Source organism: Podarcis tiliguerta, assembly GCF_965153285.1.
Source record: "Podarcis tiliguerta genome assembly, chromosome: 8".
Taxonomy (NCBI): domain Eukaryota; kingdom Metazoa; phylum Chordata; class Lepidosauria; order Squamata; family Lacertidae; genus Podarcis; species Podarcis tiliguerta.
Window position 1 is genome coordinate 69117718 of NC_139541.1, and position 23918 is coordinate 69141635.

At 44.9% G+C, this 23918-nt stretch overlaps 2 protein-coding genes across 2 annotated transcripts; one reads left to right on the plus strand and one right to left on the minus strand.

Annotated features, from left to right (window-relative positions):
* Nucleotides 1–393: 393 nt before the first annotated feature.
* On the plus strand, nucleotides 394–6526 carry LOC310683540 (IgGFc-binding protein-like; the record flags this gene model as incomplete). The annotated part of the gene is made up of 6 exons (XM_083453472.1): nucleotides 394–1102; nucleotides 1762–2335; nucleotides 2756–2955; nucleotides 3415–3556; nucleotides 4150–4388; nucleotides 6239–6526. Exons 1-6 carry the CDS (start codon nucleotides 674–676, stop codon nucleotides 6524–6526), a joined length of 1872 nt encoding a protein of 623 aa, XP_083309598.1. The 5' UTR covers nucleotides 394–673.
* A 4432-nt stretch (nucleotides 6527–10958) lies between these two features.
* LOC310683541 (IgGFc-binding protein-like) lies at nucleotides 10959–23779 on the minus strand (the record flags this gene model as incomplete). The annotated part of the gene is made up of 8 exons (XM_083453473.1): nucleotides 23127–23779; nucleotides 21462–22051; nucleotides 20033–20600; nucleotides 18721–19325; nucleotides 17057–17630; nucleotides 16068–16267; nucleotides 14886–15266; nucleotides 10959–11000 (listed from the first exon to the last, which is right to left on the minus strand). Exons 1-8 carry the CDS (start codon nucleotides 23665–23667, stop codon nucleotides 10959–10961), a joined length of 3501 nt encoding a protein of 1166 aa, XP_083309599.1. The 5' UTR covers nucleotides 23668–23779.
* Between the last annotated feature and the right edge of the window lie 139 nt (nucleotides 23780–23918).

The window sequence follows — 23918 nt, forward strand, 5'->3', positions numbered from 1 at the left end:
CAGTGTGCTCTCTGCTGGAAAAGTGTGACAGGAAGAAGAAGATTCCACTTTCAATTGTTCCCCCTCCTGCCAGAAAAGGTGAGAGAATATGATATCACACCACCCCCTGTTTGTGACTCTAGCAACCGTGCACCTGTGATGTGGCTGCACATCGATCCTCTCTTAGCAGTGATGGCAGGATGTGTAGGGAGCAAGACAGGGAGCTCAACAGTAGTTGGAGCCAGAAACAATGAGAAACGGAGATAACAAATTCTAGTTTTCTCCCCATCCTCCTCCTTGCAGCGTTTTATGGGGCAACACAAAGACTTAGGAGAGAAGCTGGCAGCTATTGCCACCCACTGCACTGGTTGAAAGTAAGAAAGCACTCAGGTGGGGCTGTGTAAAGCCAGGCCGAGTTTGGTGGGGCAGGTCCACAATGTCCCAAATGGACCAGCCTCTACTCCCTTGTACATGCAAGATTTGCACGAGACCACTAAAGCATAACATTGGCTAACCTCTCTGTTTTGCACTTGCAGCCATACCCTGTCCGCTCAACAGTCACTATGAACAATGCACCAAGGGCTGTGACCAGACCTGCAGCAGCCTGCATGTCCTGCCTCAATGCCCGGAGAAGTGCGAGGAGGGCTGTGTGTGCAATGAGGGCTTCGTCAGGAGCTCTGACACTTGCGTCCCTATGTCTGAGTGTGGCTGCTTCTACAAGGGACGCTACTATCCAGCCTTGGAAGATTTCTATCCAACTTGCGAGGAACGTTGCAGGTGCCAGGCTGGTGGAAATGTGATGTGTGTTACTGCTCCCTGCACCCCCAATGAAGAATGCAAAATGGTGGAAGGGTACCGCAAGTGCCATGCAGTTGGAAATGCCACCTGCTCGGTGGTTGGTGACCTCTATCTGACCTTCGATGGCCGAATCATTAACTTCCAGGGTACCTGCACCTACGTCTTAACCAAGCTGCAGAAGCCAACCCAAAGCTTGAAACCGCTGGTTGTTATTGTCGAGAATGAGCCTTGGGGCAATGGGGAGATCACACTTCCCACGATGGTCCATGTGGAGGTCCTTGACAGGCAGCTTGTTTTGCTGAGGAACAACTGGGGAGTAGTGCTGGTGAGTCTCTTCATGCTGCTAAATCGACAAGCTTGGTGGGGTGGGCGTTCATCTCCTACTCACTCTGTAACCAGGATCAGGCCACCCGCTAATCATCCTGAGATATTTGCCTTTGGGTTAGAAGATTGTTTTGGAGATGATTTGCTCATTGTCCTTCTTTTATGGCCAGAGTAGAAGCAGTAGTTTTCACACACATAACTACTGTGTGAATGGTTCTAAGAAGTCAGTTGCAGGTTTGGTAGCCTGATCCAAGTTTGTACCCTACTGGGTGAGTTTGTGCAGTAGGGGGGCCTAACACATCATCATCATCATCATCACTATTACCCCCCACACACTGCTAAACTTTCAAATCTGAATCATCCTATGCCTGTGTTTGCTCCTTGCATTGGACAAGAGATCCAATTTCAGTGAATGGAAGCTTTCCTTATCTAGCCCAACAGAAATAACAGCTGCAGATCACGCATCTTGTTTTGGGACTATGACAAAGCGCAAAAACGTTAAAGACCCTATCTCTCTCTCACCGAGGTCCATTCCATATGAGCTTGCAATATATTTTTAAGTTGCCAGCTGCTATTTGTGTGAATGGCATCTTGGCTAGATTGGCCCTTATTCTGCATAGCACACCCTACTCAGTAGGCCAATCCCCTTTATTTTTCCAGGTGGATGGAGTATTTCAACGCCTCCCTGTGAATCTTTTGTCTGGGCAACTTAGAATCTTTCAGCATGGGATCAGTATCACAATAGACTCCACCTTTGGCTTTGCACTGACCTACGACCTGTATTCCCATGTGAGGGTCACTATTCCCAGCATCTACCAGGACTACGTAGGCGGCTTGTGTGGGAACTACAATGGAGACCAGAGTGACGATCTTCAGCTCCCTGATGGCACCGTGGTCACTGATGTGAATGAATTTGGTGCCGCCTGGAAAATTCCAGTCCTGGGCGTATCCTGCACGGATGGGTGTGGTGCAGAGGGCTGCTTAGTTTGTGCAGAGGAGAAGAAAGAAGCTTTCAAACAGCCCAGCTCCTGTGGACTCCTCACTGCATCCGATGGTCCATTCAGTGCATGCCATTCCATAGTGAACCCCGAGCCATATCTGGACAACTGCATCAATGACCTGTGTGTAGGAGGTGGTGACCAACAGATCCTGTGCCAGAGCCTCCAGAGCTACATGAAAGCCTGCCAGGAGGCCAGGGTCACTATTGAGCCTTGGAGAAGCGCAACCTTCTGCCGTGAGTACCAAGAGAACCTTGATTCTGCTTTCCCTTCTTTCCAGTGATGGTTGGTACCCACTGAGACAGGCAAGGCACAAGGCAAGGAGACTAGGAGTAAGTGGTGCCTGAGGCAATGATGGGCAGAGCCATTGCTGACTTGTTGTAAGTAAAAAGGTGTTGTAAGCAAGCAAGGACCACTTGGGGGCCGACTGAGGTTGTTGGGCTAGCATCTCATCATCTCTAACGCATCAACCTCCATTGCTTCCTTCCACTTCTCCAAGGGGTAAATCTCATTGGTCCTGTGACCTGGTCTTTTTGTTGACTAGCATTGCTCTGGCCAGCATCACATATGCCCATCCAAAGCGGGCAGGTTTAATTCTGCTGCTTCTGCTATATGCGGGACCCACCGATTAACCCTCTGTGTCCCTTTTCTTGTAGCCGTGACTTGCCCTGCCAACAGTTATTATACCACTTGTTCCAACATCTGTGAAACCCAGTGTGCTGGACTGACTGACCACATTCGATGCCCGGAATACTGTGTCGAGGGCTGCCAGTGTGATCCTGGCTTCTTCTTTGATGGCCTGAAATGCATCTCCTTGGATGAGTGTGGCTGCTTTGAGCGTGGCAGATATTTCCCGGTATGTGGAGAGGGAGGCAGTGGTGGTGATGGGGATAGTATTGGATTGCCTATACACAACCCTTTTTGTCAGCCATCTCTGGTTAAACTATGGAATTCACTCCCACAAGAGGCAGTGGTGGCCACTAACTTGAATGGTTGTGAAAGAGGATTAGACATATTTCCGGATCAGAAATCTCTCCATGGCTATTAATCACAATGGCTAGGTTCTATCTCTGCTGCTGGAGCAAGAATGTTGTTGTACTCAGCTCTGGCTTGCAAACTTCCTATAGGGCTTCTTGTTGGCCACCATGGGAACAGAATTCTGGTCTCGATGCCCAGTGGCCAGATCAAGTCCAGCTCATCTTAAGTTTTCAGTGATGGTTTCCTTTACTATGAAAATCTTTCTTTTCCAAGTGGTCCTAGGCTGTGTTCTCTGACCCTTTCCCCCTGTATACCAGTGTTATCTCTTGATCCCTAGCCTAATGAACCTGTGGTGCTCAATGACTGCAAGGAGAAATGCATCTGCACTGCAGTTGGAGGGTTCAGGTGTGAGGCCATCACTTGCCAAGGAGAAGAAACTTGCGAGGTGATCGATGGCATCATGCGATGCAACAGGATAGGTAACTTTTGATGATTGCTTGTTCTTGTGAACAGAGGGGTAAACACTGTTGGATTCTCTTTATTTTCTTGGGTTCCTTATTGACAGGGCATTATAGATTCAGCCCTCCATTGGTGCCAATGGGAACTTCCTTTGAAATTTTAAAAAAGCACTTTTCAAGGGCTTTCAGTCCCCAGCAACTCCAGGTCAACCGCGAAATGTCCCTTGCCTGAAATCTTGGAATGCCACTGCCTGTGAGCATAGACAACATATTGCTAGATGGACCAATGGCTCTGACTATTGCAGTTTCCAAAGTTTCTAAGTAGGGAGTCACAGTTCACAGTGCCACAATAAACGGTTATTTACAAAATAGAAAAGGCTTCAAGGGGAGCAACAAAGATTATAAAAGGTCTTATCTAGAAAGTCTGAAAGAACTGGTTATGTTGAATCTAGTAAAGAGAAGACTAAGGAGGAAGCAGATCTCTTAAACTACTAGTTCCAAATCTTCCACATAGAAGAGGGCAATGTCCTGGTTTCATCCTGCCCCAGAAGGCTTAGGCTTTTGAAATTCCATACACTTCAGGTTGTATATTTTCAAACTTATCTTCCCAACAGAGTCCCGCTGCTCCCTGATGCCTGGAGCTCAGCTATCCACCTTTGATGGCCTTTCTGGGAAAGTCCCTGCTCCTGGCACCTTTCAACTGACTTCCCTTTGTGACTTCAACTCTGATTATTGGTTCCGTGTGATTGTGGAAGTTTCGTCATGTCCACCCAATGGAGTAGTCACTGCCAACTTGCTCTATTTCTTCTACAAGGATCTATTTATTACTGTGAATAGACAGAAGGAGGCCTGGGTAAGTAGAAAGCTGAACAAGAAAGGGAGAAGTTTTACTTACGTATTAAAATATTTATTTATACAATATTTATTTTATTATCCCCCACTTTGCCATGACTTTGGGTCAGTCACTGTATTATAAACATCATCACCACAACCACTTTAGTTGTATGCCGCTTTCTCTCTCCCTCTCTCTCTCTCTCTCTCTCTCACACACACACACAAAATTATGCTCAAACTGGCTCATGAGAACACATCATAAAATCAACAATTGCGATAATAATTTCATATTAACAGCCATAATAAAGAAGCAACATAAGGTAAATGTAATGGCAAATAAAACCCCTCACCAACATTTTCGTAGTATCAATGTTGCAACATTACTCCTCCTAGCAGTAGCAAAAATGACAAGGATGTTTGAACAGTTTCACCTTGGTCCTGGATGTTTTAGCCTAGGCTTGCCATACGTCTGGAAAATTCTGGTCATGGCAGCAAATCGGACACCTAAAATGGTGTCCAGGGGGGATTTTTTGAATTTTAAGAGATGCCAGGAATTTCCTGGACATATGGCAACCCGGGTTTTGTTTTGTTTTTTGCCCCCCCCCCCCCCCGGATCTCTTGAATTGAAATGCTCCACATCTGTCAGGAAAGGAATTCTGAGCAGGGAGGGTTTTGTTTGTATCTGTGCATTAAGCATTCTCTCTCTCTAGCTCAGCATGAGACTCTTAATCTCAGGGTTGTGGGTTTGAGTCCCATGTGTTGGGTGAAAGATTCCTGCATTGAAGGGGGTTGGACGAGATGATCCTAAGGGTCCCTTCCAACTCTGCAAATCTAAATCTAAAATCTCTCTCTTTGTGAAGGAGTCCATAGCAGCCCAGCTTTGAAGAACTGAAATATGCCACCCAGGGCCTAGCCAGAAAGCAGAAGCATCCTTAAAAAAACAACAACAATAAAAAAATAAAGTTCAACAACTATGGTGGTTTCCTAAAAAAGAAATTTTACTTTTTGAAATATGGCAAGCCTATTTTAGCCACTACTACTATATCAGCTACAATTATCCAAGGATAAAACTAGTCTGATCAAATGCCTAGGCCTCAGCTTCCCCAAAGAATCACTGCCCCTTTGGTATCACCATTCAGGCACCAGTTCATCCCATGATGTTAGTCAAATTTACTCTTCTGCAGTAGCTTCTTACAAGGCTTCCAAAAATACAGGGTGGGGTAGCTAACCTACTGCACGGGGTTTATGAAGATAAAATGAGGGGCCTGGGGTGGAGAATCATGTACAACACCATACGGTTCTTGGAGAAAAGGTACAATATAAATGTAATCAAACATGGGGCCCTTAACAGAGCTGTTCTAGGTGCCCTTGGAAAATGAAAGATGCTGTCCCAGGGCCCTCCTTGTCTGGGTTTCCATCTGGGCATTCCCTTGATCTGAAATGGAATTTCCATCACAATGTGGGTAAGAAACAAAAACAAAACATGGCTGCCACCACAAAAATCATGGTATTCATGGGGACCAGCGGCATTCGCCTAACCACTCCATGTGGTGGTGCAGGGTCTAGCCCCCAAGACTGCTCTCAGTCATCAACAAATCAGTATACTCTGCAGGAATGAGGAACTTATGACCCTTCAGATGTTAATGGACTCCAGCTCCCATCATCCCAAAACCATGGCCAATGATAAAAGATGATGGGAGTTGTAGTCCCACAACCTCTGGCTGGCCACATGTACCCCATCCCCAATCTTCCAGATTAAACCAGTTAAACCTTATAGCTCTAGTTTGATGCCAAGCACTTGGAAGAGAACCCTGTTTCACTGTATGCTTCTCTTTTCTCTGTCCTGTTTAACTGTTTTGTGTGTTTCAGGTGAATGGGCTGCCAGTTCAGATCCCGTCCAAAATCACAGAGTCAATAATACTTAATCTGTCTGGTGAAGTCATCACCCTGAGTTCACCTCAAGTTGAAGTAAAACTGGACCTAGCTGGAGGGGTGCAGGTGACTGCTAGTCCAGATTTGAACGGCCAAGTATGTGGGGCATGTGGAAACTTCAACAATGATCAGACGGATGACCTAATTGGCCCAAATGAAGTGAAAGTAATTGATGTTCCTGGGTTGTTGACATCTTGGACAGCCAGAGATTTCACCCCCTGGTAAGTTAGCTTTTAATTGCTTCTCCTTGTGGATGACTGAATGGAGGCCATCAAAAAGAGCTCCACTGACAATTGCAAAAGCATGTTGGTGAAATGGTGCCCCATAAGAGGTTCCAAATCTCTCTATCTCTATCTCTCTCCTCCCCTCCCCACATTTCACCACCAAGTTGATCCAATTCAAAAGTTTGGCTGCAACACAGCAATCCAGACTTTTTGCTGCCACCACCAAGAACTTGGCAGCTTTCTACTTGGCTCCACTGGTGGGGAAGGCAGTAGCAGGCCCTCTAGTGGAGTAAAGAATGTGTTGGATTCTATCTAAACCACAAAACCACAAAACTAACAAAATTAGAGTGATGAAAAATTGGAATCTGGTCTGACAGACTATTTTATTAAAACTGGATGAGATCCAGCCAATTGGATCTTCAGAAATGCCCTGGAATTCTACAGTCCCTTGCAAGTGATGGGATTCAAATATATATGTGGAGTTCCCAACTGGAATGGTTTACCCATTCATTTCAGTGGAAGCAACTCTTCCCTGTTCTCATGGGTATGGGTAGGTAGTATTGCCCGTTCTATTGACATGAATGGGAAAACCTGTATGAAATGAAGGTGAGGCAAGCCATATGGGCTTCTTTCATAAATGTTCTGTGCTTTTCTGTCAGCAAACTTAGATACACACCCACCCACCCACCGACCCACATTCACCCCTAACAATCCCCACAAGGCAATTAACAAGAAGAAAATGATATACAATAACAAAGTTAAAATACAACATTCATTACTAAGAACAGCAGAGAAAATTAAATTGGTTGACTTTGAAGGGTGTCCAAAAATTCTCCTTAAATAACCATAAAATGACTTAGAAAAGGGAAAATAAACCACTGTGAAGAACCACTGTGATATGACTTCTTAATTAGTATCTTATCAAATTGTGCCATGGTTAGATTTCTCGAGCACTTGAATCAACTCCTTTTGTGTGTGTGTTGCCCAATATGCATCTTGCATATTATTTTACTGTGCAACATGTTCCAATTATTCATCAATGCGCAAAACAAGGTTTCAGGCAACAAGGCTTGAGGTGGGCCTGGGCCAAGTTCCTCTAGCAGACGTCTCTGACAGGAGCAGTTGGGCCTAGCCACCCTTTTGATTTGGAGAAGGGAAGTAGCTCAGTGGTAGAGTATTTACTTTGCATGCAGAAGGTTTCATGTTCAATTCCTGGTGCCTTCAGGCAGGACTGGGGAAAACTCCTATCTGAACCCCTGCTGTCACTCATGGTACATACAATTGAGCTAGATGGACCAATGGTCTGAATCGGAATAAAGCAGCTTCCTATGTTCTCATGATGCCGCAGAGAAACACTATAATCATGTGCATTCTGGAAATTAAAAAGTAGGTAGATCCAGGCACATGGAAATGCTCAGAATCCCTGGCCAGAAATAAAGAAAGAAAGAAAGAACACCAAGGGGACACAGGGCTTCCCCTGCTGCCTTGAATGAGAGCAAACTCAGCAATTATTACATTAGGAGCTTCACTGAATTTACTAAAGTAGAGGCTTGTTTGGTCTAGCAATGCCACCAGGTGGGACTTGAGGGTAGAAGTCTATAGCTCCACTCAGTATGGTGGACTGGAGGGATCCCAAACAGAAAAGGTGACATTTTGAAGGACCTAAAAAAGAGATGTTCCATAAGATCATTGAATCTTTATTTTGCCTAACTGCACCACTGGTTCAGTCCATTTTATGTTCTAACTGCTACTTTCTTTCACTTTCTCTTTCCCCTTCTCAGTGTGCAATCATAGAATCATAGAGTTGGAAGAGACCACAAGGGCCATTGAGTCCAACCCCCTGCCAAGCAGGAAAGTGAGAGAAGATTCACTTGGTAAACTGAAAGTTCCAGACTGAAGCTACTAAATTGTACTAAGGGGAAACTGGTGTTTGGGTGAATGGTGAAATGATGAATTTAATCCTATAATTTGGGTAATCCTTGGCAAAATCTCATTAGAATGACTTTGTTCAGTAATTCTATTTCTTCAGATCTTTTAATTAAAGGTATGTGAGAGCGAACTGATTATGCCTAATAAAGACATCTGGCTTAATTTTGTCTTAATCTCTCTTGAGTCTAAATATGTAACAATGACTTGGATGGGTACATGGGGGGGGGGTTCCCTCAGCACTGTTCCTGGGAAAGTTTTGAAAGAAGGCTAGGCATAGCTTTCTTTATTTTTATCCCCTCACTGAAAGTTAAAAAATACTCCTCAGGTCGCTATTTTTTTTTTATTTTTACTTTTGCTGCTGCTGCTGTTTTAATTTATTTGGTTTTCAATTTAAAATTTTACAGAGATACATCAAACATAAATCATAAAAACCAGATTCCAAAGAATCTCCTGGACTTCCCTTTGTGGGTCCTATTATTAACCATTTCCTCCCACATCTTTTATGATAATCCAAACCCTTTACCCCTTCCATTATATCCAAAATTCACCATTAAACTACAAGTGATATTCCATTCATACAAACGATTTTAACTATTTACAATGGCCTTTAAGATAAGTTATAAATTTATAACTTATCCTCAGGTCACTATTAATTAATTAATGTATTACCCACTGTTTGCCAGCAGGCCCCAGGGTGGACTACAACAATTTAAAATTCAGAATTAAAACCAGTTAAAACAGATTACCATCACAGAAATACAGTGAGTCCTGAAAGCACACATCTCTTGTGTCAAAGGCTAGATTAAAGAGGTGCTTCAATTTATGTTTTTATTTAAACATTGCATTATCAGGGGGCCTTACGATAAACACAGTCAACTGTACAATAAAATAAAATGGCAAACATGTGAATAGATAGAAGCAGCTGGACCCCGAAACCAACACAAAGAGTTTTAAGGCACAGGCAAGAATAAATTAAAAGCGTTTGAAAAATGGAACCAGGCCAGCCTGTCTGAGGAGAATGTTTCAGTCAGGACATTGCTGTTGAACAGGCCCTTCAATACACCACCCATGACAGTCTCCTCAGATTGACTAGCAGTTAAACTAACTGAGGAACAAGATGAATTTTCCAGAACAGGGCAGTAGATTGTGCCGTGAATAATTCAGTTCACGCACTGCACGTATTAGCTGAAATGCACCTGCAATGGTTGAAGGTAGTTTGCTTTCTGATACAAAGGACAAGATGGCACCCCCACCCCCACCCCACTTACCCATTTCATGTTCCAGACTGGCAGTTGAATCTTAACCTCAGCGTTGGTGGCAGGATAATATTCCTCACTGCCCCTGAGGCAGCAGGCCAGATTATGAGATACCATGTGGACACTGAGGGGAATTATTGGGGATTCAGGAAAGGTGGCTGTTGCTGCTGCCCTCCCTGGTTAACTTCCGCCTAATTGTAGGGCCATCCCCACTCTGAGGTAAAATTTCTGAGGTAAATAAAAACAACAAAAAGCTATGTAAAGGAAGAACCTCAAATATTACTTCGTGCTTGTGATGATATATCGCACCCTTAGAACCTCTTGCATATGTCACCTAGCGGTGTTAGTTGTATGGAATCTGCTTATTCAAAACATGTGTCGCATTTGCCTCTGAGAAGTTGGAGAGCAATAACCTCCATTTTGTGTATCAGATGCAAGCTGTCTGTCATGAAACAATCCCTAGGATCTCCTGCCTGGAGCTCTGAGGAAGCTTTGTCTTTTTACTCTGACTGAACTCATCGCCATTAGCAATATTCCTTTCTTATCTTGTCCCCAGTTTCCCCCCTGCCACAGCTGACAATAAAAATGTGATACTGTGACCAGAGGGCCTCCATCTTTCCCTGTACCTGAGACCACCTAGTTTTGTTTGCTGTGGAGCCACATGAACGGGCGTGTTGTGGGCACAGAAGAGATAATGTCCCGCTCATTTCAGTTTGTATGAACATGTTGTTTGGAAGAGTGTAATGCAGCACAAAACCCAAAGTAACATAAAACCCTAAGAAAATTTATTTTTATTTAACAAAGCTTTTATACACTGCTTGATTGTAGTAGAACCTCTAAGCAATTTACAAGAAATATTGAAATTATCAATAAAACCATTTGAAAACAACGAAAACAGTTAAAGATAATTAAAATATAAAGTAAAAAAGATTAAAACATGTCAAGATATTTTTGTCTGGATAGGCTTGTGAAGGGGCTGCCTGTTTTCAATAGGCAGAGAATAAGTGTAGTCCTTGCCACACTAAAAGGTCAATTTCAGATAAGTGTGGGACGAGTAATATGCAGCATCTGTAACAGTGCAAGTTCCAGTGGTCAAATGGGCATATATGGGGTAAGGTGATCTTGCAAATAAACTAGTCTCAAGCCATTAAGGGTTTTACATACCACTAGTAACCTTGAACTTGGCCCAGTAACAAATTGGCAACCACTAAAGATCTCTGAGCAGAGGTTTTATATGCTGACAGGGTCTCACTCAGGATCGAGAGTGGTCACTTCGTGATGGGAGTTGCACTACAAAACATTTAGAGGGCACCAGGTTGACAAAGGCTGGTCTACAGCCTACAGGTCTGAGCTACATCTAGGTGACATGGGCAAATTGTGGAAGGGCAGCGCTGGCACAAAGCCTGAGGCTTTAAGTGTTGATCAAGATTGGAGGAAGGAGAAAAATGAAAGAGTTGGAGGCAGTATTAGCAACCACCCACCATTTGAATGGTTGTCATGTTTTACATACTGGCCATGAGGAACAGCATCACCAAAATATGATCATAAGGTCAATTTTTGCCTCTTTCTTCACCCCCAGTCCTGTGGGAGTCTTCTTATGAGGCGATTTATTTGCTTATTTAACACATTGTTTCTATTGCTTTTCTATTTCCAAAACAGCTCACAGAAACAATGAATTGGGGTTATTTACTCCCTCTCACTAAATACTTTTCCAAACATGACTACCAGTTCTTGTCTAGCAATCCTACTTGTTGCACATACACTCCAAACCAGGAAAACCTGGGCAGTTGCTGATGGACTACGTCCTTGTGGAAGTAATAGCACTGGCCCAAATGCCAGCTAGAACCATCGAGGCCTGGTGGTACTCTCAGTACTTCTTTGACCAGCACTGTAGCCCAGGCAGCTGTGTAAAATCATTATTTTGCCAAAAAGCTGTCAAGATGGACTCACACAAATGCAAGACCTTTACCAAAAGCTTTTTATTGATTTGTCTGTTAGATTCAACTCGGTCTGGGTCAAAACATTGCTGTGAAACGCCCGCTGCCATGCCCCAAAGACAGCTGTAGCCTTGAACCAAGAAAGACTTTGCTGTGTACCTGGGGAGCAGCTATCACACATCAGATTGGAATGTGTTGTACTGTTTGGCAGAGGGACCCCTCTATGTATGCTATGTGACACTTTGAGTCAAATGTGAATAAGCTAGTGAAACAAACTGAAAACATCAAACAATGCAAATTCAAGGAAGCAGAGGCTAGCTAGTGACCGAACATATGTACAATATCTGTGGGGCTGAAGCTCAGCATTTCTGAGCTGGTGAACCCAATCTGCTTTGCTGCAGGGAATCACATTTATTTAACAGCAAGAGGTGTTCCGTTGTGCTTGGGAGACCAGCTGCCTGTCCTATCCCTGGGATTCAGCCAGGGAGAAGCTGTTTCTGTCACGATACCAGTCCAGATATTGCCTCAGAGGGGTTGGCATCCAAAAGTGATCTCGATTCTAGGTTTCAGTAGGAGTGGATTTTAAAACGAGCTAAAAATATAAGGGAATAACAGAGCATTCAGTGCCTTGTATACCAAACAACAGTATTCCAAATCCCTTGCGGGAGTATACCCATACTTGGACATGCATCATGGTGGGCAATTCCAAACTGTGTATAGGCGTTATTGTTAACAGGAGACACTAAAGAGCCATTGCTAAGGATGAATAAATCTGTCGAGGCTTGCCCACACTTCTACTCGTGTCATAAAATTGCTGTTTTTGAGCTATTTTAAGGGGAAATCGGGGAAATCACTGCCAACATGGGCTGCCATACGTCTGGAATTTCCCGAACATTTAGTTGATTTCTGCCTGGACGCTGCTGACGAATGCAGTATTCTGGATATGTCTGGGAAATTCTGGACGTATGGTAACCCTATTTCTAGGCATGGGTCAGAGTAGGTTTCCCCTTGGCCCGTTCCTGCATACAAAACATTCTTTCTACCACAGAGCTACGATGGTGAAGAAGCACTTTTATATCATTCTGCCCCAATCTGGTGCCCTCCAGATTCTTTGGACAACAACTCTAGGCAGCCCCAGCCAGGATGACCAATGGTCAGGCTGTAGTCCAGACCACTTGGAGAGCACCAGGGTGGAAAAGTCTGCTGGCTCTCAAGCAGTGCCATGGAAGTCTTCGTTTAGACTGAGTCTTGCTTCTAGGGAAAAACATATTGTGGAGAGGGGGAAGAAAGGAAGGATGTGAAGAGAAGAAAGCAAGAAAAGAGTTAAAAGGAAGTAAAGATGAAATAATGGAAGAAAGAAAAGAGGAGGAAAGAAGAGCAGAAATCATAGATAGAGAAAGGGAAATAAGTTTACCTTAACACCCTCAAGCATGAGCTACAATTTGACACACACCCCTCAATGGCAATGTGTTTACAGTTGAGGCCCAGTCTTCCATGATCAATAGGCCCCAATAAACTGTTCGTTCTTCTCCTTCTTCCTCCATGCTTGGGTCATGGGGTGCAACCTTGAGATGCTCAACAGAGCAGCATAAATAGCATCAGTAGAAACCTACTTTCTTAAACAACCAAGTATCCAGTTGCCATCATTTATGTCCCAGTTGCTTTTTTTGGGGGGGGGGAGATTGCACCCTTGCCCATTAACTTAAGCAGTGGGGATCATTAAATAGATTAGTGGAATAAGACATGCAAGCATTGGGGAAAAATTGATTAAGTTTCTGTCCTTACATACCATTTTGCATAGCTGTCGTGACTCGCCAGTGGCTAATGACCTCTGTAATGGTGTGCGCTACTCTACCGTTGGGTAACCGCAAGTCATCTGCACCATTCCCATTGAAGTTTCCACAGGCTCCGAATACTTTGTTGGCCAGTTCACCACTGATGGCCACTGTCAGGTCTCCTCTGGTGCTATAGAGAACCCGCACACCTGATATGTGTGCCACTGTCACCAAGTCCTGAGCCAGGCTTATCGATACTTCCTTTGAGGGCTGGACTGGAAGATGCACTGGGTGTCCATTAACCTATAACATGTAAACCATCTGGTCATTTAGAACTACTACAGATGATAAAGACAAAACAAGGAGAACAACAATATAACTTTAGAAGATGTGTGGTTGCTGGAGAGATATAGCTTCTGCTAAACTCACTGTTCTTCCCCATGATATGACCATGACCTACCCCTTAAGCCTCTGCGTTGGATCCTGCAAGCTGCATCAATTTCAAGCTATTGTCACAAAACTTCTAAAGCTCATGGCCTTAGACTACCACCCCTCCCTCCATTTTCTGTATCATACATCTAGCACATTTGCTAAGGAACCTTTCCAGAAATGTATGTGAATACATACATACCCATATATTTTGAAACTCTTATCAAAATTCCTTTCATTTCCCTTTGAATTTGTATAGAAGTTTCTCTTGAGAGGACCTTCGAGTTCAACTTGAGTTCCAACTATGCCATTGCCTATGACTCAGAAGTGTATCTATTCGCTTGCTCACTCTTTCTCTGACACACACACACACTGAATTATGTCACTAGCCCATAAGAAAACTACTGATAGTCTTCTATATCCCTGGGCATTTTGTTTGAGCAAAACTACCCTTAAATTTGCTGATTCAGTGGCAATTCTTAACATCTTTGTTTCTTTCTCTGATCTCTGTGCCCCTGCAATTCTATGCTCTACATTTTTCAATGCATTCACCCCTCCAGAGTTTTCATATGACACTTTCCTATGTCAGACTAGTCTCATCCAACCAGCATCTCTATTGCCAACTGACTGTGTGATGAGTGCTGAATGTGTGATGTGTGTATTTATGTGGGTGGGTATGGTGCATGCATGTGTGAAAGTGTAGAGTGGCTCCACCTATTAGTTTTTGCTTTTCCCGCTATTGACTTTGGCCCTGCCCACTTCTGGCATGAATCCTATGGAAGGCTGGTCGAAGAGAATTAAGCCCACCCTTATAAAGTGTCTATTGCAACTGTATACACTAATTTAATGCTCATTAGTTACAACATTCCAGGGCAGAAAGATAAAAAGGATGACAAGTTAGTGGGAAGAGTGGGTGGTGAGATGGTGGTGTGTTGATTGGGAAGAAAGCTTTTGTGGAAATAAGAAGTGGATACTGAAAGGTATAATGGCTGATACAATATGAGTTCTGTCAACTTCCATTCTTTACTTCTTACCGTAACTGAGCTGTCCTGCTTCACCAGCACAATAAGCTTGTGGAAATAGATTGTGACAGTGACCACAAGGGGTGTGGGGCATGCGGGACATTTCTGCAGCTGAATCACCACCCGGAACCAAGATGTAGATTTGGCATTGATGAGTGCGGAAATCTCATAGGACCCTACAGGGGGAACCTTTCCGGAGACCCCGTCGTAAGTTGTGAAGATGTGCCCCTGGGAAATGGTGCAATGGCCCTCTTGCCGGATACAAGTCCACTTGGCATTACTCAGGACACAGGTTTGTCCAGCTGCACATGGTAGAGGTGTGCACACAACCCGACCTTGACGATGGCAGGTACACTGCTCCCTGCAGTTGGCTGTGATCACCTTCACTCCAACCTGCCAATAAAAACACGGTTAGGAGCTGGGTTGAAAGCAGGTGACTCTTGCATTTTGCCATATTTGAAATCATATAATGTATGGTGAGTTTACGTGGTATCTTCCGTATGTTATCATCACAGTTCTGCTGACCCAACTGCAAATTTGTGTGTGTGAGTTTGACACAGAAAAAAAATAATACTTTCATCACATCATTGAGTAAAAATAGAAAAAAATAGTTGGTGCCTCCTAATTTCCAGTGGGAGCATATTCCAAAACATGAATGCCACCACACTGAAAGCTCTGCCTAACAAACTTCAGGGGCGTGTGACACCCACAAATGTGCTTCTGGAACCTACACCACTCCCATTTCTGCCTCTACAACATTATTTCTTCCCGTTGCTCCATAAACATCCCAGCTAGCCTTCTGCTTCCTGTTGGAGCAAAACCCTTCTTCAGGTGTTATTCCCCCTTGTGCAGAAGAATTCTTAACAAGAACAATCTGTGAGTGTGCAGCTGGGGTTATGCCTCTGTTTGTAAGTGTGTGTGTTAAAGTTCTTCTCCTTCTCCTTCTCTCTCTCTCTCTCTCTCTCTCTCTCTCTCTCACACACACACACACACACACAGACACTAGCATCTCTTCCTGATCTTTCTAGAGAAACTACAGCCCAACTGAACAAAATGCCTTTAAATTCAAGCATTCCAGTTTAGCCAGCTTGTGTATTGGGATAACAAGTTCTTGTTCTTTCAGAAAGTGCTTGTCACTTGCCACTACACTTGATCTTAGCCAAAAGGCCGAGAAGCGATGTGCTTGTCACTTGCCTTAAACCATGTGCCCTGGTGAAAGCACCGGCATTGACTAATAGGCACACAATGATACCCAGCCATAAAGTAACCCTTTTTGCACTGGCAGCCTTCGGCACAGTTGCTAGAGCACTTGGTGATGCTGACTGCTTCTCTGCAACCTCTGGGGCAAGCTCTGACACAGATATCGTAGTGACTGTTGACCGGGCACTTCATAGCTGCAAGGAAGATTGGGGGAAATTAAGTTACTATATGAAAGGGGAAGATGAGTTTGGATTAGGAACATAGGGAGCTAGGATACTGAGTCAGTTCAGACCATTTTGTCCATTTAGCTCAGTATTGTCTGCACCATGGATAAGAAATCACCATCCCACATGCCAAACTTGGCCAATCAAGGGTACAAATTTGAACAATGAGGTCATTTCCCCAAAACTGGACTCAGCTGCCTCACACCTGACAACGTATGGGGGGGGGGGCAGATGGAGAATAGGAATTGGTAAATCTCACAGTTTTGTTTATTCCCAGTTCCTTGTTTTTCCCATCTTAAGTTCCATGTAAGTTTGCTTTTTTCTTTTTTTAAAGTCACTGGGAAAACTCAACAACATTTCGATGTGATTCCCCCCCCCCCTGCGAATATGCACATTTTTCTATGCAGTTTTGCCTAACATGCACATTTTTGCAAAGCTATTCCCCCTAATATAAAGCATCTTTGTGAATTATTTCCCCCTAATATATGAACTTTTATGCACACTTTACTCTAGTATATGCACTTTTGTACACTGGGTTGCAGCACTGCATTTGGAAAATTACCATTGTTTTGCAAAGTATGAATTGGGATGTTACATGCTGCTGCTTCCATCACCAAGTTTGGACTATGAGCAGACAAGTTGGTAATACCTGTTCTTGGATGTATAGTTGAGATTGTTAATAATGTGCACAGATCAAGAAGGATGCTGGCAGGGGTTGTGAAAGTGGGGTTAGAAAGCTAGTTCTGTAGGAGGACTTACGGCAGAATGCTGCTGTCCTCCAAGGCTTGATCTTGACACCTGCAGCTTGACAGGCAGTGACGTAGGCATGGATAGCCCGACAGAGGATAACAGTGTTCCCTCTTGCTTTGCAGAGGTCATGCACGCAATTGTTGTAGAAGTCTGCAGGGTTGATGGTGGAAAAGCAGGCACTGAAAGGCCCATATGGGGCTTGAAGTATGCCACACTGACTGCTGTGTACATAGCTGGCCTTCCGGCTCTCTCTGCATGCACCACATACTGAAGCGGCACAATCATCTGCGCAGACAGCCGTGGGGACGTCCACTCTCCAAGCAGCTGCAAAGACTTGGACGCTTGAGGCTGGGTGGCCAGTGGGCAGGAAGAGGTCATCATTGGATCTGCCATTATAATTACCACATAGGCCACAGGTCTGGCCCTGATAGGATTCAGGTACTCTGACAACAAGATGGTAGAGCTGGTCAAAAGAGACGAATAAGCCAAAGTCTGTCCGAATCACAATGTTGTCACCATGGTAGTACGCCCACATACCATCACTTACCAACCGGAAAGGTAAGTAGGTGATTGCACCATTGACCTGTGGCAGTGGAAAGTTAGTGAGAATCAGGCAGGCAGGCAGTTTAAGACAATGGCCACTCCTCTGATGTGTCCAAAGCAACATCTGATGTAGTTTCACCTTTTGCCCTTGTTTACTGGTCTGTTTTCTACGTATGTTCCTTATACATGAAAACCTAACATTAGCACATAGCATCCCTGAACACTAGGCTCTCCAGATTGCAAGCAGGGCCCATCACTGTACTGACACCTGCCCTGGACCCCTTGTGCTGGATGGCTTGGAGCCACCATTTTAGATTTCCTGTAATGTCAAAGCAGAAAATTAAAAAAGCTGCCCAAACACCAGGGCTGTCTTAAGCATATGTGGTGCCGGGGTGCAAAGATCCACCCAGCACCCCCCCCCCCGGTTGCCCAGTCCCAGGTGCGCATGAGGGCAGAGCTGGCCGGCCACCCAGCGTCTTGCTGGCTTGGTCGCCCGCAGCAGAAGAGCCCACCGCAGCACTCTGACTGGCGGGTGGGCTCTTCACCAGACTCTCGGCTGGTGCCCCAAGAGCCCAGCGCCCAGGTGCCCTGCACCCCTAGCACCTATGGCTAATATGGCCTTGTCAAACACTAATTATAGTGCTGCTGCTGCTGCCAGCTTTGGCCACAGGGACTCACTAATGAAGTAGGGGGCCCACCTGTAGAGACTTTCCCAAGGCCTCCCCCAAACCTAGATCTAGCCTTGCTAATATGACTATTGTATATTGATTGTTGCCCACCAGCCACACATCAGTTCTACTGTGCTCATCTTGAACATAGGAAGCTGTCTTATATTGAATCAGACCATTGGTTCATCTAGCTCAGTATTGTCTACACTGACCGGCAGGAACCTTCCAGGGTTTCTCAGGGGTTTCTGCCAGCCCCAGATGTTGGGGATTGAACTTGGAACCTTTTTCATACAAGGCAGATTCTCTGCACTGAAGTACAGCCCATCCGCTGACTCCATCATTACCCATAGCTATATCATTACACAACCTCCTTGCTGCAACCATTCACCCTATATATTCAACACCTCGTGTCTTTTGACCAAGCAACCATGTTCCATTGCTCTCTGTTTCACAAAGGCTTACCAGGACAATGCCTCTCTTTTCCCGCAAGATGGAGATGGTGTTTTGATAAGCTGTGACTGACACGACCTTCGTCACAGAGACCTTGCCCCTGGACCGCCTCTCATTCTCCACTTTGACAGAGAAGGGCTGAAGGGAGGTCTTCTGCGTGCAGCTGCTAGCCAGGGTGTAGGTGCAATTGCTCTGGAGGTCAAATGTGGTGCCATCAAAGGTGAGATAGTGTGGGTCACCAGCCACATGACAAGAGCCACTCCTCTTGGGGGCAAGTGAGTGGCATTTCTGGACACCTTCCACCACACGACATTCCTCATTAGGACCACAGGAGGAACGGTGGCAGTCCATGATGCCACCTACTTGGCATACACATCGCTCCTTGCAGAATCCGTTGAGATAGAAAGAGTCACCCGCCTTGTAGTAGAAGCCTTGGTGGACACAGCCACACTGGGAGATGGGAACACACTGGTCGCCACTCAGAACATAACCTTCGTTGCATTCGCATCCCTCGTGGCATCTAGTAGTGCATGCTACTGGGTTAAAGAGGCTGAGACACGTCACTGGGCAATTGCTGGTACAGACTTTATAGCGGCTGTTTGCACTGCATTTAGGAGCTGGAGAGAGACAGGAAGACATTATTGACCTGGTGGAACCCCACTTAGTCTGGTGTCTTCTCCTAACCCCCCCCCAACCTAAAATGTAAGTGTAGGAAGAGATACTAATTTCAGACATTTCCAAATCTTGTTTCTACCAGGGAGATCTCCTGATCCTGACTCTAGGAATAAGTGCATAAGCTGAATCAGATCAAAATGTCCATCCAATTCAACATCCTATTTTCCACAAAGCCCAACCAGATTCTTCTGAGAAGTCCACAAGCAGAGGATGAATAAACTGGTTTTCCCATCAGGCTCTCCAGCAACTGCTACCCAGATTTATATGAACTCTGAAACCTGGAGGTCGCCTATAGCTATCATGACTATAGCTATCATTGATGATGAACATAACATATTACAATGTATTTATATACCACTTTTCATTCCACAGATAGTTGTCAAATATCCCATTGTGGCAACCACCACAATCTGTAGCAACAAGTTCCATATATTGTGAACATAGGCTCTTCCCCTTATTTGTCCTGAATCACCTGCCAATCAGTGTGGACGACCTCAAGTTCTAAGTACTGAGAAAGGGGAAAACTTTCTATCCACTTTCTCCATCAAATAAAATAATTTTGAAAATTGGCCTGGGAGTTTATGTACTCATCGTTCCTTGGCAGGAACTGGGGGTTCACTTTCTGCAAGGTTATTGCCCATGAACTTACTACAGAAACTGGCAGATCTCCACTCATAGACCCTGGTGCCATATGCTTGGCAAGCTGCGGCATAGGAGGAGATGATGTGACAGACGGCATTTTTATTGGTCTTGTTGGAGCAAAAGTCAAAGACACAGTCTTTGAAATATGATTGAGGTGGCACCTTGCTGTGGCACTCCCTGAAAGGGCCACGCATGTCCAGCAGGAGGCCACACTCCTTGCTTGTCTTCTGTGAGTGTTCAATGTTCACAAGGTCTGCACAGGCCTCCTTCCTCTTCTCAATGCACCCTGGGATGTCCCGAACTTTCCAGCTTCGGCCAAAGTCCCCTGGGTTAGTTGTCAGAACTTGGCTGTGTTGCAGAGTCATGTCATCATCTGCCCGCCCATTGAAATTGCCACACAAGCCACACACGTCACCCCTGTAGGCTCCTGGCACCGTGAGGCGGATATTGTTAGTCCCATCAAATGCAACAGTTAAACCAAAATCAGTCGTGATCACAATATCCCAGCCGTGGCGGTAGAGGGCAACTTTGTTGTATTCAATGTTGTAGGGCAGGTGGACCAACAATCCATTCAACTTGAAAAGGTAGGTGAGGCAGGGAGAAAGAAAGAGAGAAAAGAATTTAGAGATGTTGTATAAAGCAGATGTGGGACAACACATGCTTTTCAGGGAAAAGGTCTTGCCTTCACTCAAATGGACCAGGTAGCAGTAGGTGATGGGAAAGACTCTGCCTGCCAATCACTGTCTCAGAGCCACTGCCAGTCTAAGTAAACAGTAATGTGCTAGATAAACTTTCCCCAACTGGATGCTGTCCAGATGTTTTGGGCTATAACACTCATCAGTCCTAACCACCACAGCAAATAAATGAACACATAGTTGGACCACCTGTAGGTATTCAACTTGCAAGTCAAGATATTTGGGAACAAAAGAACACAAGAACAGCCCTGTTGGATGAGGACAATGGTCCATCTGGTTCATTATTCTAGTTCCCAGATGCCCCTGGGAAGCCTACAGGCAGGATACAAGTGCAACAGGGCTACTCTTCTCACTTGCACTTCCAAGCAACTGGTATTCAGAGGCATTCTGTCTCTAAGAGTGGAGGTAGAACATAGTCATCATGACTGGTAACCATTGATAGCTTTGTTCATGTATGCTACCTTGGATTCCATTATGGAAGAAAGTGTGGATATAAAAGAAAGGAAACAAAGAAGCAAATTCATAAATGAAAATGGTGAGTTGTGCCTAGCCCTAGGAGAAGATACTATGGAGACAGAAGAACTTTAAAAGCTCCACATCAATACATAATTGTGAATAAACCATCCTGTTTGGGTTGCTTGCTCCTTACATACTGAATAATCAACCTCAGAAATAAGAAGTGATTGATAAATCCAAGAAATTGCATGAGTTTTAGCAGAAGCGCAGAAGAAGTGCACTCACCAAGACTTTACTATGGCTGACTGTGATTGTAAAACCATAGACTTTGATCTCAATGGCTTTGGTGGCAGGATAATCCTTGTGTCCCTTCTTTTCATGCCGAACCAGGACTTGAAACTGGGTCAGGTTTGCTCTCTTGTAGCAGATTTCAACCAGGCGATAAACACAGGTCCCGTAGAAGTCATAGCGCAACCCATCAAAGGTGACGTAATGCAACTGTCCCACAGCAGTGCAGGTCCCATAGTAGGTGGGGTAGCACTTTCTCATGCCATTGACAACATGGCACCCTTCCATATCCCTGCAACGGGACTCATGGCAGATCACTTTTTTATCTTGCGCCCTGCACAAGCAATGCTGATGGCACTGCTGGTCACCCCAGAACTGCTCATTGGGCGCATAGAGACGACCATGGTAGGAGCAGCCGCACCGGTTTTTGGGAATACACTTGCCACTATCCAGCACGTAGCCAGCCTTGCATTGGCAGGTTTCCACACAGGGCAGGTGACACTGCTTTGGAGCATCAGGGTTGGTGCAGGTGGCAGGACATGCTGAGCCACAGGGCATGTATTGACTGTAGTCAGGGCAAGACATGGCTGCAGAAAGGAAAGCAGAGGTGAGCACATCCACTGTTCTTACATAAAGCCCCATCTTTGCTTGATAGCAACATTTCATCTAATACATTGAGGTTCTAAATCAGGGTTCTCCTATCAGCTGGCAAGGCAAATGGCTAGGGATCATGGGAGCTGTAGTTCAAGAACATCTGAAGGGACATGGGTTTCCCATCCTTGCTGTAAGCTTATCTATCAAACGAAAGTAGCCATTTCCCCCCACAATGTGGTTCAGGATTATTGAACTATGGGAGAGCCTTTTAGCTAAATAGCAGGGTCAAATATTTTTATTTATTTTATTTTATTTTATTTTATTTTATGATAGTGTATTCCTGAATACTTAATATATGCCCATATATGTGCACAGAATTTCAGTATTTCAGTTATGAAACACATTCCCTTCTGGAACCACAGGTTGCATTACTGCAATGGGTCTATGCAGGGCTGAATTTGAGGTTAGTCTGGAAGCTTTAGCAAGTGCAAACTGTGGCAGTTCAATTGCTCACTTGGGCAGGATATTACCACCATGTTATGATGCAGCTGAAAGAATTGCACCGGCTGCCAATTAATACTGGGCTAAGTTCAAGGACTAGCTTACTTAGACGATCATCTCATCCCTTATATACCCAACTGATCACAGCACTCTCCAGGAGAGCATTTCCTGCAGACATCATCTTATCAGGAGGACTATTCTGTCCAATATAGTAATTAGTCCTTTAGTGTCATAGCACCTACCCTTGGGAACTCCCTCCTATTAAATATTAAACAGGTACCACCTCTGTTATCTTCTGGTTCCTAGTGAACACCTGTCTCTTTGCACAAGCCTTTTAAGCAGAGATCGTTCCCAGTCTGCATCTGTGTTGGAAACTTTCTTATATATTTTATATGTTTTAATGACTTTATCTTTTGTGCGTTTGCTTCCCTAGACTCCTGTGGGAGGAAGGGCAGCATATGTATTTCACACGTAAATAATAAATACTACAATACGACCCTCATCTAGGTGCCCATAATTGCATAAGTAGCTCGATCCCTCTCTCCATGAATGCTCTGCAGTACTCACGGCAGCCGGCATGTTTTCTCCAAGCAGATATCACTGCCCCTTCTCTTTGGCAGGCATCAGCGTAAGTCTTCAGTGCTCGGCATAATATCTGCTTGTAGCCCTCAAAGGCACACAAATCAATCACACAGTCGTTCAAATAGGGCTTGGGGTCAATCAAGGCATGGCAGTGTCGGAACGGGCCACCTCTGTGCTTAGTAAGCAGGCCGCAATAAGTCTCCGCTCTGTATCTGGTCGCCATCTCTGGAGAACAGCGCCAGCATTTGCCATGGCAGCCATGACTGCATTGGCTATCACCATCTTCCACCTTCCAGCTCCTGCCAAACTCCACAGGATCGGTGGCAAAGCCTCCCAAAGATGTCATAAAGTCATCATTGGGGTCCCCGTTGTAGTTGCCACAGAGGCCGCAGATATGGCTCCGAAAGGCTGGAGTGACCTTCACCACTAGGTAATAGTTCCAGTCATAGTAAACTTTCAGACCAAATGATGTTTCCACAACCAGTTGGCCTCCTCTGTGGTATAAGGAGAGCTTCCCATCATGCATGCTTATGGGCAGGCGGGAGCGTACTTGGTTGACCTGGAAGCGGCAAAGGCAGATAAAAGAATGTTTTTCTTTAGTCAAGATTATATACACATACTCTGCAAATTAATTGAAGTGACACAGCAGCATTCCCTCACCCGATGCCCTCCAGCTTTTCGGGACTCCAATTCCCATCTGCCCCAGCCAGTGTGGCCAATGGTGAGTGACGATGGGTGTTGGAGTCCCAACAACAGCTGGAGGAATCCAGGTTTGCA